At 62.4% G+C, this 17264-nt stretch overlaps 1 protein-coding gene across 1 annotated transcript in view; it reads right to left on the reverse strand.

Annotated features, from left to right (window-relative positions):
• Positions 1–17227, reverse strand: part of GBA2 (glucosylceramidase beta 2) — a 35111-nt gene extending 17884 nt beyond the window's left edge. Inside the window, exons 1-3 of the mRNA XM_059725411.1 lie at positions 17034–17227; positions 1000–1091; positions 369–484 (exon numbers count right to left, since the gene is read on the reverse strand). Of these exons, the coding sequence (XP_059581394.1) occupies positions 369–484; positions 1000–1091; positions 17034–17212 (387 nt within the window). The 5' untranslated portion in view covers positions 17213–17227. The remainder of the gene's footprint in view (positions 1–368; positions 485–999; positions 1092–17033) is intronic.
• Between the last annotated feature and the right edge of the window lie 37 nt (positions 17228–17264).

Consider the following 17264-nt stretch of genomic DNA (forward strand, 5'->3'; position numbering starts at 1 on the left):
TGCTCCGAGCCTGGCCTGCTGGTCGCCTCAACATGCAGCACGACGGGAGCTGGCCAATGCAGCCCCAAAGCAGTTGTACAGGGAGCAAAGTGCAGCTGGGCTGCACATGCAAAGGGAAACGCTAACGAGCCTGAGCTGGGTAGGGGCTTTACAGGCTGGAGGCGGCTCCACTTCTAACCTGCTGCACCGCGCCACGCTGCTCTGCACTGGCCACTGCCCGCTCCCCAGAGCAGGACGCACAGATGTGATGGCAGCAGGTGAGCGGGTGGGACAGTGCCCAGGGGCCCCTCACTCACCTCAATGGGCAGGGAGAGGACAGGGCTTTAGGATGAAGCACCAGGCCCACCAGCATAGGGCAGGGCACCCACCTGGTCGGCAATGACGGTTTTGTAGTGGTACAGCCCAGGATTGAGCTGCCATCGGCAGAACTCTCCCCGCCAGCCTCGTGTGATGGTGCCGCCCCCAAACCCGCCCAGTGGGCATCCTAGCAGAGGCAAAAGGCAGCAATTTAATTCCCCCCTCCAAGACGGAGCCAGAAGCTGCTGGGAGGCTCCTGGGGACAGCAGCTTATGGGTTCAGGTCTCCTCTCCATCACTGTGGCGGGGGAACACCCCTGTCCCCCACCCCTACCCTCACCCCACCATGCAGCAGCCCTACAGGAACCTCCAGGGCTCCAACCCCCCAAAAAGCATGGAGGCAACCCCCGACATGGCCCAGCCGCCTGGCCTGCAGCAATCCCGGGGTGGCCCCCTCGGAGCCCCCCGGCCTGCCCCAGGGCCCCTCAGCAGTCCAGGCCAATCCTGCCCACAGCAGCCGTGGGGCATCCTCCAGACCTGCCCTGCACAGCCCCCCCTCCCATCCTGACCCACCCCACAGCCCCGGGGGAAACCACGGCTTCCCACTTGCTTTGTCACAGAGCTGCTGCAGCCCAGCGGCCATCCTGCCCCGCGGAGACCACCCTCCTCCACGGGCGCCCTGCCGGCCACGCTGGGAGCTCACCATAGATCTGGCGCAGAGGAAGCGAGTTGAACAGGTCAATGAAAGGAGCCTTCTTCTCTACATGCGTCTTCCTGTACCACCACCTCACATACCTGCCAGGAAAGGGAGATGTGAGCACAGACATTGGGCCACAACATCACCTCCCTCTCCAGCACCCCTCCAGGGCACTGGGCAAGCCGTGGCCTCCCATCCGCTTCTGAAGGGGACAGAATGGCCCCGTGGGAACCGCCAAGCCTGCGAAGAGGGGAAGAGCCCGGCACAAACCCTGCCTTGGAGACTCTGCTTGGTGCAACGTGCCACTGCTGGGGACAGTCTGGGAGGGCTGTCTTGGGAGAGCCCCTTGCAACCAGGGGTTGAAGTGATGCCCACCCATGGCACAGAGAGCCTGTCCTCTTCAGCGGGACTCAGCTACACCCAACACACGCCAGAAAGGTCACCCAGCCCAGGGCAGACAAGGAACAGGTGTGTCAGCCATGCACACAACACAGACCTGCTGGTCTTCCAAGCAGCGCGAGGTGTCAGCTGAGGGTTGGTTCAGGCCGAACACATAGCAAGTGCCCTGCTGCTAAGGGTTGCAGACACAAGCCATGGCCCCAGCACACCAGACCAAACAAATGCGAGCCTCCTGCCAGCACCTGCGGTGCAGAGCGAGCCAAGCACCAGGCCCGGTGTGGGCAGGGGGGGAGCCCAAGGGGGAGGACTCTGGGCTGGTGCCCGGCGAGCATCCAGCTGATGCCCGTTCTGTCCCAACCTCGGCAGCCTGTGGCCCAGGTGGGAGGCTCTCCCACCCCTCAGCACTAGTAGGGCAAGATGAGAGCAGCCAGAAGGAGCCTTCGGAGGTACATCTCAATCACCACCCTGTTCCCAAAAGGCCCCTTGGCGAGGGCACGATGGGAGAATGAGGCCACACAGACCTCAGCAAAGCCCACAGGCCACAGTACACGCGACAGCTAAGGGCAAGGGCAAGGGCAGCCCGCACCCCTGCTTCGTAGGCTACGAACCAACCACGCTGGGCACTGCACACATGCAGATATGACGCTGTCCCTGTCCAGGCAGCTCAATCCACCGCACCCTTGCCCCAACCCAACTCCACCGCACCCCTGCCCACACAGCTCAATCCACCGCACCCCTGCCCCATCCCAACTCTACCACAACCCTGCCCACACAGCTCCATCTACCGCACCCCTGCCCCATCCCAACTCTACCACAACCCTGCCCACACAGCTCCATCTACTGCACCCCTGCCCCATCCCAACTCTACCACAACCCTGCCCACACAGCTCCATCTACCGCACCCCTGCCCCATCCCAACTCTACCACAACCCTGCCCACACAGCTCCATCTACTGCACCCCTGCCCCATCCCAACTCTACCACAACCCTGCCCACACAGCTCAATCCACCGCACCCCTGCCCCATCCCAACTCTACCACAACCCTGCCCACACAGCTCAATCCACCGCACCCCTGCCCCATCCCAACTCTACCACAACCCTGCCCACACAGCTCCATCTACCGCACCCCTGCCCCATCCCAACTCTACCACAACCCTGCCCACACAGCTCAATCCACCGCACCCCTGCCCCATCCCAACTCTACCACAACCCTGCCCACACAGCTCCATCTACCGCACCCCTGCCCCATCCCAACTCTACCACAACCCTGCCCACACAGCTCCATCTACTGCACCCCTGCCCCATCCCAACTCTACCACAACCCTGCCCACACAGCTCCATCTACTGCACCCCTGCCCCATCCCAACTCTACCACAACCCTGCCCACACAGCTCCATCTACCGCACCCCTGCCCCATCCCAACTCTACCACAACCCTGCCCACACAGCTCCATCTACTGCACCCCTGCCCCATCCCAACTCTACCACAACCCTGCCCACACAGCTCAATCCACCGCACCCCTGCCCCATCCCAACTCTACCACAACCCTGCCCACACAGCTCAATCCACCGCACCCCTGCCCCATCCCAACTCTACCACAACCCTGCCCACACAGCTCCATCTACCGCACCCCTGCCCCATCCCAACTCTACCACAACCCTGCCCACACAGCTCCATCTACTGCACCCCTGCCCCATCCCAACTCTACCACAACCCTGCCCACACAGCTCCATCTACCGCACCCCTGCCCCATCCCAACTCTACCACAACCCTGCCCACACAGCTCCATCTACTGCACCCCTGCCCCATCCCAACTCTACCGCAACCCTGCCCACACAGCTCAATCCACCGCACCCCTGCCCCATCCCAACTCTACCACAACCCTGCCCACACAGCTCAATCCACCGCACCCCTGCCCCAACCCAACTCCACTGCACCCCTGCCCACACAGCTCAATCCACCGCACCCCTGCCCCATCCCAACTCTACCACAACCCTGCCCACACAGCTCCATCTACTGCACCCCTGCCCCATCCCAACTCTACCGCAACCCTGCCCACACAGCTCAATCCACCGCACCCCTGCCTCATCCCAACTCTACCACAACCCTGCCCATACAGCTCAATCCACCGCACCCCTGCCCCATCCCAACTCTACCACAACCCTGCCCACACAGCTCAATCCACCGCACCCCTGCCCCATCCCAACTCTACCGCAACCCTGCCCACACAGCTCAATCCACCGCACCCCTGCCTCATCCCAACTCTACCACAACCCTGCCCATACAGCTCAATCCACCGCACCCCTGCCCCATCCCAACTCTACCACAACCCTGCCCACACAGCTCAATCCACCGCACCCCTGCCCCATCCCAACTCTACCACAACCCTGCCCACACAGCTCCATCTACTGCACCCCTGCCTCATCCCAACTCTACCACAACCCTGCCCACACAGCTCCATCTATCGCACCCCTGCCCCATCCCAACTCTACCACAACCCTGCCCACACAGCTCCATCTACTGCACCCCTGCCTCATCCCAACTCTACCACAACCCTGCCCACACAGCTCAATCCACCGCACCCCTGCCTCATCCCAACTCTACCACAACCCTGCCCACACAGCTCCATCTATCGCACCCCTGCCCCATCCCAACTCTACCACAACCCTGCCCACACAGCTCCATCTACTGCACCCCTGCCTCATCCCAACTCTACCACAACCCTGCCCACACAGCTCAATCCACCGCACCCCTGCCCCAACCCAACTCTACCACAACCCTGCCCACACAGCTCAATCCACCGCACCCCTGCCTCATCCCAACTCTACCACAACCCTGCCCACACAGCTCAATCCACCGCACCCCTGCCCCAACCCAACTCCACTGCACCCCTGCCCACACAGCTCAATCCACTGCACCCCTGCCCACACAGCTCAATCCACCGCACCCCTGCCCCATCCCAACTCTACCACAACCCTGCCCACACAGCTCAATCCACCGCACCCCTGCCCCATCCCAACTCTACCACAACCCTGCCCACACAGCTCAATCCACTGCACCCCTGCCCCAACCCAACTCCACTGCACCCCTGCCCACACAGCTCAATCCACCGCACCCCTGCCCCATCCCAACTCTACCGCACCCCTGCCCCAACCCAACTCTACCGCACCTCTGCCCAAACAGCTCAATCCACCACACCCCTGCCCCAACCCAACTCTACCGCACACCTGCCCCATCCCAACTCTACCACACACCTGCTCCATCCCAACTCTACCGCACACCTGCCCCATCCCAACTCTACCGCACACCTGCCCCATCCCAACTCACTCTGCCGCAAGGTGACCCAGACCTGCAGGCTCCAGGCACCAGGGAGGTGTCACAGAGCTGCCAAGGGGGGGTCGCTCCCGCTCTGGTTACCATCTTCACTGGCTACTCATGTGTTCAGAGGCCAGTCACTGATGCCCTGGGTCCCCAGGGTCAGCACTGAGCATGCCAACGCAGCATGATCCACACACGTGCAGCTTAGCCAATCATCAAACCCACACAAGTGCGATGGAGCAAGTCGCGCTGCACCAGGACAGTCAGCATCCACAGGATTCACCCAGTGTAGGCAAAGCCATGCAGAGCAGCTCTTCATGCTCTCCTGCACGTGAGAGAGGAGAGCCCTGCTCCTCTCTGGCACTATGAATGAAGCCAGCCTGTGGCCTGTACAGTCCCAGGCCATGCCAGTCAAACAACTTCCTACCCAAAGGCCTCTCCAGGTAGAAAGAGATGCAAGAACAACAGGGAACAAAACAGAGCGGGGTGTGCCCTTCACAGCCAGAGGGCTGCAGGGGACGGGAACAGCTGTTCCTTCACCTGCGGCATCGAGACAGCAGAACATGCAAGCTGTGCCGCCTCTGTAACAGCCAGCACCGCGCCAGCTTTCAGTTAGCGCCTCCAGCCAAGAACAATTAGCACATGGATTATAGCAGGTAGATGGGCAGAGAGCTTTCCTGGCAAGGGAGGGCACAGTAATTTGGGATGAGGCGGTTGTTGGCAAGTTGAGGGTGTGCTCGCTGAGGTGTGCCGCACAGTACAGACAGGTCGTTCTGCAAGATGGAAAACGTATTACTGGAAATCAGGTGCCCAGGACAAGTAGAGCCTTGGCTGAACCCAGGAAACACGCTGGCGAGCACAGGAAGGGGCGAGAGAGTCCCCTGTGCCTTTGCTTTTGCACACAGTGCTCACCACAGCGAGTGCTTTTGCACAGGGTGCCCAGAACAACTATGGGCCTGGCCACACCTGGCCACCCAAAAGCCTGGACAATACAGCCAGCCTGATTCAGGGCGACACTGAGCCTGGGGTGGGGGGTCAGCCTGGGAGGCCCCGGGGACACCAGGGCCACGCCTGCACAGGGACACGCAGGGAAGGCAAGACGGGAGGTCAAGCGATGGTGTGAAGTCAGTGCGTCTCCAGGCCTGTCTATGCTGCTCAGTGCAGCCCTCAGCATCGCCACGCTGCACAGATGCCTCTCCGGAGACCCGGCTGCTCCCACCGCATGGCTCCAAGGCAGCTGCACTCCTGGGTTGGGAGAAGCACCCATGGAGCATGCATGGCATGTCGCAGTCCAGAGCTGCCTGGCACCCCAGTGGAGCAGCAGACACACACCCCAGGCCCTGTAACACACATCAGCATCCCCCCCCCGGGACGCTCTCACTCAGGAGCAAAGTGGCTGTAGATCGGTATAGCTCGACGCAGCTCAACCTGGGAGCAGCCACGAAGAAACACAGGCCCACAGAACCAAGGGCCACGGAGCCAGTGCCGGCCTTCGGCAGCGGGCAGCGCCAGCCGATTCACAGGAAGGAGCAAGAACCCACACGGGCCGTTGTGGGGCAACGGGGAAGCACCTTCCTCTCCCTAAAGTTTTGTCCCCCTCCAAGATGCCCTCTTCATACCTGGGTCACATGCTTAGTTGCAGCCCCCAACCTCCACGCAGTGCCCTACGGAGGAAGCAAGCACCAGCGTGGAGAAGGCTGCAGACCCCTGGAGAAGGACACAGAGCAGTCCCTTGCTGCACGTGGTATGCAAGACAGCCCAAGCAGGATCATGCTGACAAAACAAAATGGGCTTGTGCCTCTCCGGTGCAGCCAGGCCCTCTCGCCTGACCGCAGCTCAGCCCCTTCATCGCTGCTCTCCAGGGGTGGGTAACACCATCCTCCACAGAGCTTACGGGCAAAAGGGTCAGTAAGACCACCTAGCCGGACTACCGGTGTAAAAGGCTGGAGACCTCACCCAGGCACCCTTCCACAGAGCACAGGGATGTGAGCTGGGTTAAAGCATTTCCAGAAAGATATGCAGCCTGGATTCAAATCCACGGGAGCCAGAGAACCCACCACCTGCCTGGGCACCACGTTCCAGTAATTAATCACTCTCACCATTAACGTGTGCTTTGCTTCCAAATGCAATTTGCAGATTCACAAACCAGAATCAACCCAGCTGAATCAATTTTCTTCTGGTTGACAGGGCAGACCCAGCTCTCACTATGTCTCTTCCCATCAGGTGATTTTTCCTGGATCACATTGGTGGCTCTTGGACATTTTGTTTTAGTCCTCTTAAAACGCAGCCGCCAGAGCTGGATGCAGGACTCCACGCCACGCCAGGCCAGGCCAACACCGTACACACCTCCCTGCTCCTGCCCACGGCTCCCCCATTCACGTGCCGAGGAGCCCAGCAGCCTCCCCTGCCCCAGCACCGTGCTGGGAGCTCAGACGGCTGCTTGCCTCCCGGGGGTCCGGTCTGGGTCACTGCACTCCTCGCTCCTACGTGCACAGCTTTGCTTTGGACAGGATTTAGGCTCACTTTGCTGCAATAGCCCAGGTGGCTCTGAGCAGCATCCCATCCTCACCACTACTCGCTGTTCTGTCTCATCCACCATTTTTACCAGCAGTGACTTTGCTTTTCTCTAGCTCAGAGCCTTGGATTGCTCCGGCAGACGTTCCCGGCAGCGCGCTCATACGGAAACGTCCTTTTCGACTCTGGCAAGAGGAAGAGGAACTCGTCTGCAGGCGCTCGGCCAAGGTGCCGGCAGAGGCGTGCCCAGCGGAGGGGGCTAGCAGGGGCGTGGGGCGCTGCAGGCTGTAGACACCCGAGGGGACACGACAGGTCTCTCGGATGGATGAAACGGGGGATGCTCGCAGGGATTTCAACCAGGCAATTCCAGAAGTGCTTGGACCAGGCTTTGGTTTCCTGCCAACTGTTCCAGGTGTCCTACCAGCTCAGAGTCAGCGACTTCCCCCTGCCTGCGCCGCTCGCCCCAATCCTTCAGCAGCACAGCGGGCTGCGCGCAGGGCTGGGACGGCTGTGCCAGGACCCGCCAGCCGCCTCAAACCTGCAAAGGCACAGAAACGTCACGGGGAAGTCTCTCGCCCCTCTCACAGACCTGTGGGCAGCAACATTTTCCAGTGCTTTGTTTTTCCTTGGGAAATTTACATTTCTGAAAATTCACTGTTTCATAAAATTCATTAGTAACCGTGAATGGATACCAACACAATATTAGATGAGCTGGGCAGTTTCAAAGTTGTAATTCGTGTTTTTCAGGTGATTATCCCTAGGAAGTGTATGAAAAAGTACATATGTGTTTTATTAATTTGTAAACAGGAGGGTAAATACACTCGCATAATAATCCAAACCAAAAATCTAGTTATGAATTCACTTAATTGGCTGTGCAGGTTGAATCAAAACCAAAGCACGGCATATCATGCACAGCTCTTTGGATGTGCTAAAATTAGTGTGTCAACAGTCTTCAGCGCCTTCGGGGTTTTGGTGTTTTTTAACTTTAAACAAGCAATGTAAGGGAAGTGCATGCTATTGTGTATTGTTCTTTACATTTTTACAAGTATTCCAATAAAAATAATTTCTTTCCACATAAAGCTGTGAACGTGTTTGAATATAACATTTAAACTACACTAAGTGCGCTCTATTTTTTTTTTTTTTTTCCTAATCAAATATTTCAGTTCAAATACTTGTGGCTATTGGGACATAATATTGACATGGGGATACTTTTTTATTTGACTTATATTTAGTAAACAAAACTAAACACACTAAATCAGATCACGCTCTATTTAGGGCATTGGAAAATTTTCCAATTCAAAATTTTCCGGAAAACCCCTATCTCTGCCTCCTCAACACTACTGCACCCTACAAATAACATGCTCCATGTTCATAAGCATTTGCATTCACCTGCAGCACAAAGCAGCATGCCCTGCGCTGCCCGGCTCTCGGGCACACGGGTCTTCGCGGCGATCGCGTGCTGCTGCTTTGTGGCACACGCCATTAAGGCTCTGCAGGCCAGAGGGTCTGGAGGAGCAGGCGTCCCCGCTGCTCCCGACCTCGACTGCGGGGTGTCCCTCAGAGACACCCCCTATAGATCCCCCATTTCTGCCAGTGAGAAGCATCCCTTCTCAGCTACCTACCTCCCACACCCGCAGCACCAAAGGGTGCGGCCAAGTGTGTGAAATGACACAACCCTGTCAGCCTGTGCAGCCCTTTGCACAGCTTGGGCGTGAAACCTGTGCTGGCAAGAGTCCCAAGTGGCGCACACTCACCATCCCTACCCGTGTCCTTCCCCCAGGGGGTCAGCAGCAACCTCACGAGTACCACCACTGGCCGATGCGGCACGAGGAAGACACTGGGAGAGCTGACCGGGGCACGTGGGCACAGGGTCTCACCAAAGAGGCTGAAGCTGCCAACACCACAGTGAAAGACAAGATCCCTGGTTACTGCGCAACAAAGCGTGATCGACATGAACACACGGACCATTGCACACGGCTCCACAGTGCGAGGCGACGGCTCCTCCAAGGGCCCCGAGCCGCCTTCTCCATCGGAAACAGGCGCAGCACAGCGCAGCGCTGTCCTGCCCCTGCGCTGCCCGCGGCACGTACTGCTGCCGAGGCTTTCGTCCTGGGCTCCCACAGTGGCAGCTCACGGTTTCCAGCCCAGAGTTGGGGACTGCCCCCTGCATACGAGCTGGCCAGCGGCACTGGCGTACGTCCCCTCCTGGGAGCGGGACAGGTGGTCGCAGACAGCACTTGATTTTCCAGGTATGCTTCTAAACTGTTCCATGCAGCTTTACATTGGTTTAACAGGCTTGTCTGCTCCAGGTTTAACCTGTCTCCTTGTTGCATGTGTCCATACTCACAATGCATCAGCCTGGGTCAAAAAAGGGAGGAAGGAGGACCCAGGAAACTATGGGCCAGTCAGTCTTACCTCGGTCCTGGGTAAGCTTTTTGAGAGAGTTATCCTGGCGCATGTCCACGAGGGGCAAGCAGGGGAGGTGATGCTCAGGGGCAACCAGCACAGGTTCAGTCAAGGCAGGTCCTGTCGGGCCAAACTGGCAGCCTTCTATGACCAGGTCACCAAATCCTTGGACACAGGTGTCGCGGTGGACATAGTCTTTCTGGACTTCAGGAAGGCCTTCAACACGGTCTCCCACCCCATGCTCATTAAAAAACTAGGGAACCGTGGCGTCGATGCCTACACAGTCAGGTGGGTCGCTAACGGGCTGGAGGGCCGCACCCAGAGAGCGGTGGTGGACGGGTCATTTCCGACCTGGAGGGCTGTGGGCAGTGGGGTCCCCCAGGGCTCGGTCCTCGGCCCCACACTGTTCGACATCTTCATCAGCGACTTGGACGAGGGGCTAGAAAGCACCTTGTTCAGCTTTGCTGATGACACTAAGATGTGGAGGGAAGTGGGCACACTAGAAGGGAGGAATAGGCTGCAATCGGACCTAGACAGGTTACAGGCGTGGGCAGATGAGAACAGGATAGGTTTCAACACTGACAAGTGCAAGGTGCTGCACCTGGGGAGGAAGACCCAGCAGCAGACCTACAGGCTGGGGAACTCCCTTCTCATCAGTGCAGAGGCAGAAAAGAATCTGGGAGTCATTATTGATGCCACAATGAACATGGGCCGACAGTGTGGGGACGTGCTCAGGAAGGCCAACCGCACCTTGTCGTGCATCCACAGATGCAACTCAAGCAGGTCCAAGGAGGCGATCCACCCTCTCTATGCGACACTGGTCAGGCCGCAGTTGGAGTACTGTGTCCAGTTCTGGACGCCGCACTTCAGGAGGGATGTGGACAGCACGGAGAGGGTCCAGAGGAGGCCACCCGCATGATCAGGGGGCAGCAGGGCAGGCCCTACGAGGAGAGGCGACGGGACCTGAACCCGTTCAGCCTCCACAAGAGAAGGCTGAAGGGGGATCTAGTGGCCTGTTACAAACTAGTCAGGGGGGCCAGCAGGCATTGGGGGAGTCCCTGTTCCCAGGAGTGACAAGAAATAACAGTCACAAGCTGGCAGAGGGTAGATTCAGGCAAGATATCAGAAGGCACTACTTCACTGTCAGGGTGGCTAGGAGCTGGAACCAACTTCCAAGAGAAGTGGTGCTGGCTCCTACCCTGGGGGGCTTTAAGAGGAGGTTAGACGAACACCTCGCTGGGGTTGTTTGACCCCAGTACTTTTTCCTGCCACTTTTTCCAACCAACTATGAACACATACTACTCCTGACCTGCCCAACGCCACAGGAAAACTCAGATCCCTGCTGACGATGGGACCCTGCCTTGGAGTAGCCCTGCAGCTATCAGGCCCCCTCAAAGGCTCAGCAGATTCAAATGGTTTGTGGACCAGCTCAAAGGGGGATGAGAAGCCCCTGCGATTAGGGAGGGAAGGGGGTTTACAGCTGCAAAGCAGCGTCCTTTGGATCAATTCAACACCTTTATTAGCGATTTGGATGCTGGCACAGAAAGCTTCTGGAGCAAGTCTGCAAACACTACAAAACTGGGAAGAATTGCAAAGACGTTGGAGGATGCAAGCGCAATTCAGAAGGATTTCAACAGACTGGGAAGTTGGGCTGGAGCCAACAATGTGCAGTTCAATGTGGGCAAAGGCAAGGTGCTGCCCTAATCAAAACCACCAATACAAAAGAGGGGAGACCTGGCTGGGTGGCAGCGCTGTGGGGAAGGATCGGGCAGTCTTGATAGACCACAGACTCAATACGAGTCTGCAGTGTGATGCGGCTGCACAAAAGGCCAGTGCAGTTTTGTGCTGCATCAACAGAGGCATTAGTGCAAGACAATAGTGCCTCTGCTCGGCACTGGTTCAGCCTCATCTAGGTGCTGCATGCCTTTCTGGGCTCTGCATTTTAAAGCCAAGTGGAGAAGTCAGAGAGGATCCAGAGGCGGTGACAAAGATGATAAAAGACTTGGAAAGCAAGTCACGTGAGGAGAGGCTGAAGGAGCTGGGCATGTTCAGCAGGCAGAAGAGGCACTTCAGAGGGGACATGACAGCAGTCGGCAAAATATTGGAAGGGCTGCCGGAAAGAGAGAAAACGCCTTTCCCCTCTTGCTGCAGAGGAGGGCCCAGACCAAGGCCTTGAAGTTGCAGTAAAGCAGGCTTGTGTGGGACATCAGCAACACCGTCTTCACAGTCAGCGCAGGGAGGCAGTGGGACAGAGGCCAGGGAGGCTGGGGGCTCTCCATCGCTGGAGGTGTCAAGGAGAGGGTGGGCAGCCACTGGTGGGGATGATAGCAATGCCTGTGCTCCGCTACGGGCATTTCCCCGGCTTCTGGGCATTGCTGGTTGCCACATGGGGTGGGAGGGAATTTCCCTCCCCTCTCCCTGCTGCTACGTGTCACGGTGTTTCGACGCCTTCCTTGGAGACACCGGGTGTTAACCGCAGCCCAGGCTGGGGATGGGGACCAGGCTGTGCCAATGCTCCTGCTGGGACTTGCACCCAACCCAGAGGGTCCTGCCCCTCTGCTCCAGGTCAGACTGATCCCATACGGGGGCAGGAAGGAATCTTACCCGTGTGGTCAGACTGATAGGGATCGTTTGGGGTTTGCCCTCCTGTGTAGCGGGAGAAGTGGCCCCTACCCAGGACCTCTTGAGCGTATATTAGCAACCTTGGGAGCAGCGGGGAGCTGGCTGCTGTGGACCCCCTGCTTTCCCAGTGGCAGATTCAGGTGCGATGCCTGGTGCCGTGTCAGGGCAGATTGAGTCCTTTTGCTGGTCAATGGATTTGTCTGGGACGTCTGGAAAGGGCTGAACCTGCCTCAGGCGGGGGGGCTAGATGACTTCCTTCCTACCCGACTTCTCGCCAATGCCACAACCAAGCCCCGCCACGGCGCTGAGGACCCCACGGCTCTCCCCACAGCGCCGCTGCGTCTGTACACGGCCCCGGGTTGTGCTGACGCAGTATCACAGGCGACTGGCCTACTGGCTAGGATGCGAGCCTGGGGCTTGTAAATACACTGGGCAGAAGGGGCGACGTGCTCCAACACTGGGCTGGTGCTCCTACACCATGTCCGAGTCTCCCCATCACACTTCTCCTGCCAAGTTCAGCAGTTCGGGCGGCGAGATGCCCAGGCCTCCGGCCATTCCCGTCTCTCCAGAGCCCTTCCCACCGGCCAGCGCCCGCTTCAAGTGTGAGCACCAGACCTGGGCTCGGTGCCCGGTATTGGTCTCACTAATGCCACACCCAGACTCGGCACCCCCCTGATGCCACGTCCAGCACCGGGCGCGCTCTCAGCCCTCGCGTTGCTTGCAGCTCGAGTTCCTGCTCAGCGGGGCATGCACCGCTCTCCAGCACGGCCCCCCCGCTCTACCTTCTCAGCGCCTAGACACCAGCCCTGCCTTCAGCAGGCAGACCGATCAACACAGGGTCAGCCTCGACCGGTATCTGGACGTCCCCATCAGCAGTCAAAACGGCAGCTCTGTAAACCTGGAAAACCTGCATGTTTCCACCTTTCATGTGTGCTCTCCCAGCCTGCTCACAGCAGACAAAAATCACACGCGGCTCTTTTCACCTCTGGGCTGCTGCAGCGCAGCGAGAGCGAACCTCGCTGACGGTACAGTATCGCCAACGTCCGCACGAGCCCCAGCCCCAGCCCGGGGGTGTCTGGCGCTGTCCCTTGCGGCGAGTCAGAGATCTGTTTCACCTCTGTGAAAACAGGAAGCCAGAGCAAGCCCCACCAACACAGCACGCCCATCCCTCCCTCCACAGCAACTGGCAGCTCCAGGCGAGCGTTTCCTCCTCTTCCTCATCCTCTGCACTGGCAGTCAGGGGAGGACACCTACTGCGATTGCTCATGCGGAGGGCAAAGTGCAGCGAGCTCCACCTGGGCGGCAGGGAAGGGGCTCAGATAAGGAAGCACCACGCCGCGGGTGACGAAGCACTTTGGCTCCTCTCCTCCACCCGCGCTGCAGCGGTGCAGCGGCGAAGGATGGGCGCTGCGCGGCCCTGCCGGGGCGATGGTCAGCAGGCGGGAGGCCGGGGGCTGCGAGCGCTGCGGGGTGCCCTCTCGCTGCCACCGCTCTGTGCCAACACCGTCTCGCGGAGCTCGTTGCAACCCGGCTCCAACACCTCTGCTAGGACTTGCCTGCACGGCTGCTTTCCCCACCCCCTGCCCTGCCCTGCCCTGCCTGGGGCCGCGCTGCCTTTGTGCGCCCTGCCATTTTGGCCCTGGGGCCGGCTCTGCCTCCGCCTGGGAGCAGCACTGCTGCGTCTGCACAGCTCGCCTCTTCCCAGCCGCTGCCTCGGGACCCCTCCGAGGGTTTCCACACCCAGCCAGGGGCAGGCAACCCTCCGCCTTCCAGGCCTGCAGGGCTCGAGTAACCCAGGGCTCAGCCGGGCTGGGACACACGGTGCTGGGGAAGCTGCCCTCGCCCTCGCCCTCGCGCCCGCAGAGGCAGCCCCGCGCCGCGCGCACAGGGCAGGAAGACACGTCCTGACCGCAGGCACCTCCGCTCGGATGCACACCACGACCCGCGCTCGCGCACGTGTGCACAAGGCCATGGCATGCACAGCCGGGGCCCGCGACGATGGCTGGGGCCTGGCGTCCCCCCCCCCTCGAGCACCCGCGAGCCGGCACAGCCCGGGCCCTTGTGCAAGCGGCCAACGGCGGCTGCGGGCTCGGAGGGCAAACGGCCTCAAAGGGCTTGCAACACGCAACTGTCACGCCATGCCATGCCACGCCACGCCGCGCTGCCCCGTGCTCCCCGCCTCGCGCCCACGGCCCTCCTTCGTGGCGCAACACCGCCCAAAGCCCCCCTGCACGTGCGGGGGTCGGAGCCGCTCGCGCCCGGCTCGGGCTAGAGGATCCTCGCCCCCCGCCCAGCCCCCGCCTCCCGTCTGCGGGGCAGCTCCCAATGTGGGGCGCGGGGGCACCATGCAGGGGCAAAGTGCAAGGGGGGGCAGAGTGTGGGGGGCCGTGGGAAGGGGCCGTGTGCGGGGGGGCAGCATGCAGAGGGCAGAGGGGGCTGAGGGAAGGGGCAGCGTGCAGGGGGGCAGAGTGCGGGGGGGGTCAGAGTGTGGGGCGGGCAGCATGCAGGGGGCAGAGGGGGCTGAGGGAAGGGGCAGCGTGCAGGAGGCAGAGTGCGGGGGGGCAGTGTGCAGGGGGCAGAGGGGGCTGAGGGAAGGGGCAGCGTGCAGGGGGCAGAGGGAAGGGGGGGGGTCAGAGTGTGGGGGGGCGTGGGAAGGGGCCGTGTGCGGGGGGGCAGCATGCAGGGGGCAGAGGGAAGGGGCAGCGTGCAGGGGGCAGAGGGAAGGGGGGGGGTCAGAGTGTGGGGGGGCGTGGGAAGGGGCCGTGTGCGGGGGGGCAGCATGCAGGGGGCAGAGGGGGCTGAGGGAAGGGGCAGCGTGCGGGGGGCAGAGTGCGGGGGGGCAGTGTGCAGGGGGGGGGGTCAGAGTGTGGGGGGGCGTGGGAAGGGGCCGTGTGCGGGGGGGCAGCATGCAGGGGGCAGAGGGGGCTGAGGGAAGGGGCAGCGTGCAGGGGGGCAGAGTGCGGGGGGTCAGAGTGTGGGGCGGGCAGCATGCAGGGGGCAGAGGGGGCTGAGGGAAGGGGCAGCGTGCAGGGGGCAGAGTGCGGGGGGGCAGTGTGCGGGGGGGGGGTCAGAGTGTGGGGGGGCGTGGGAAGGGGCCGTGTGTGGGGGGGGCAGCATGCAGGGGGCAGAGTGCGGGGGGGGCTGAGGGAAGGGGCAGCGTGCAGGGGGGTAGAGTGCGGGGGGGGTCAGAGTGTGGGGCGGGCAGCATGCAGGGGCAGAGGGGGCTGAGGGAAGGGGCAGCGTGCAGGGGGCAGAGTGCGGGGGGGCAGTGTGCGGGGGGGGGTCAGAGTGTGGGGGGGCGTGGGAAGGGGCCGTGTGCGGGGGGGCAGCATGCAGGGGGCAGAGGGGGCTGAGGGAAGGGGCAGCGTGCAGGGGGGCAGAGTGCGGGGGGGGTCAGAGTGTGGGGCGGGCAGCATGCAGGGGCAGGGGGGGCTGAGGGAAGGGGCAGCGTGCAGGGGGCAGAGTGCGGGGGGGCAGTGTGCGGGGGGGGGTCAGAGTGTGGGGGGGCGTGGGAAGGGGCCGTGTGCGGGGGGGCAGCATGCAGGGGGCAGAGGGGGCTGAGGGAAGGGGCAGCGTGCGGGGGGGCAGAGTGCGGGGGGGTCAGAGTGTGGGGCGGGCAGCATGCAGGGGGCAGAGGGGGCTGAGGGAAGGGGCAGCGTGCAGGGGGCAGAGTGCGGGGGGGCAGTGTGCGGGGGGGGGTCAGAGTGTGGGGGGGCGTGGGAAGGGGCCGTGTGTGGGGGGGGCAGCATGCAGGGGGCAGAGTGCGGGGGGGGCTGAGGGAAGGGGCAGCGTGCAGGGGGGCAGAGTGCGGGGGGGGTCAGAGTGTGGGGCGGGCAGCATGCAGGGGCAGGGGGGGCTGAGGGAAGGGGCAGCGTGCAGGGGGCAGAGTGCGGGGGGGCAGTGTGCGGGGGGGGGTCAGAGTGTGGGGGGGCGTGGGAAGGGGCCGTGTGCGGGGGGGCAGCATGCAGGGGGCAGAGGGGGCTGAGGGAAGGGGCAGCGTGCGGGGGGGCAGAGTGCGGGGGGGTCAGAGTGTGGGGCGGGCAGCATGCAGGGGGCAGAGGGGGCTGAGGGAAGGGGCAGCGTGCAGGGGGCAGAGTGCGGGGGGGCAGTGTGCGGGGGGGGGTCAGAGTGTGGGGGGGCGTGGGAAGGGGCCGTGTGCGGGGGGGCAGCATGCAGGGGGCAGAGGGGGCTGAGGGAAGGGGCAGCGTGCGGGGGGGCAGAGTGCGGGGGGGTCAGAGTGTGGGGCGGGCAGCATGCAGGGGGCAGAGGGGGCTGAGGGAAGGGGCAGCGTGCAGGGGGCAGAGTGCGGGGGGGCAGTGTGCGGGGGGGGGGTCAGAGTGTGGGGGGGCGTGGGAAGGGGCCGTGTGTGGGGGGGGCAGCATGCAGGGGGCAGAGTGCGGGGGGGGCTGAGGGAAGGGGCAGCGTGCAGGGGGGTAGAGTGCGGGGGGGGTCAGAGTGTGGGGCGGGCAGCATGCAGGGGCAGGGGGGGCTGAGGGAAGGGGCAGCGTGCAGGGGGCAGAGTGCGGGGGGGCAGTGTGCGGGGGGGGGTCAGAGTGTGGGGGGGCGTGGGAAGGGGCCGTGTGCGGGGGGGCAGCATGCAGGGGGCAGAGGGGGCTGAGGGAAGGGGCAGCGTGCAGGGGGGCAGAGTGCGGGGGGGTCAGAGTGTGGGGCGGGCAGCATGCAGGGGGCAGAGGGGGCTGAGGGAAGGGGCAGCGTGCGGGGGGGGGGGCCGGGTGCGGGGCCGGCCGGCCGGGCGGGGGGGGGGCGCCGCAGGCACGTACCGCAGTCCGAGGCCGAGGTGCGCGCGCAGGTCGGCGGCGGGGACGTCGCGGGCGCGGTAGGGCTGGCGCTGCTCGGCGAAGCGGTGCGCCAGGCACACCCGCCACCCGCAGCGCGGCACCGCGCGCCCGCCCGCCGCGCCCTCGAACCGCTCCATCAGCCCCGCCGCCGCCGCCGCCATCCGCCTGCCCGCCGGCCTCCGACCGACCACCCCACCCCGCCTCCTCCGCGCC

This window comes from Alligator mississippiensis, chromosome 3, assembly GCF_030867095.1.
Source record: "Alligator mississippiensis isolate rAllMis1 chromosome 3, rAllMis1, whole genome shotgun sequence".
NCBI lineage: Eukaryota > Metazoa > Chordata > Crocodylia > Alligatoridae > Alligator > Alligator mississippiensis.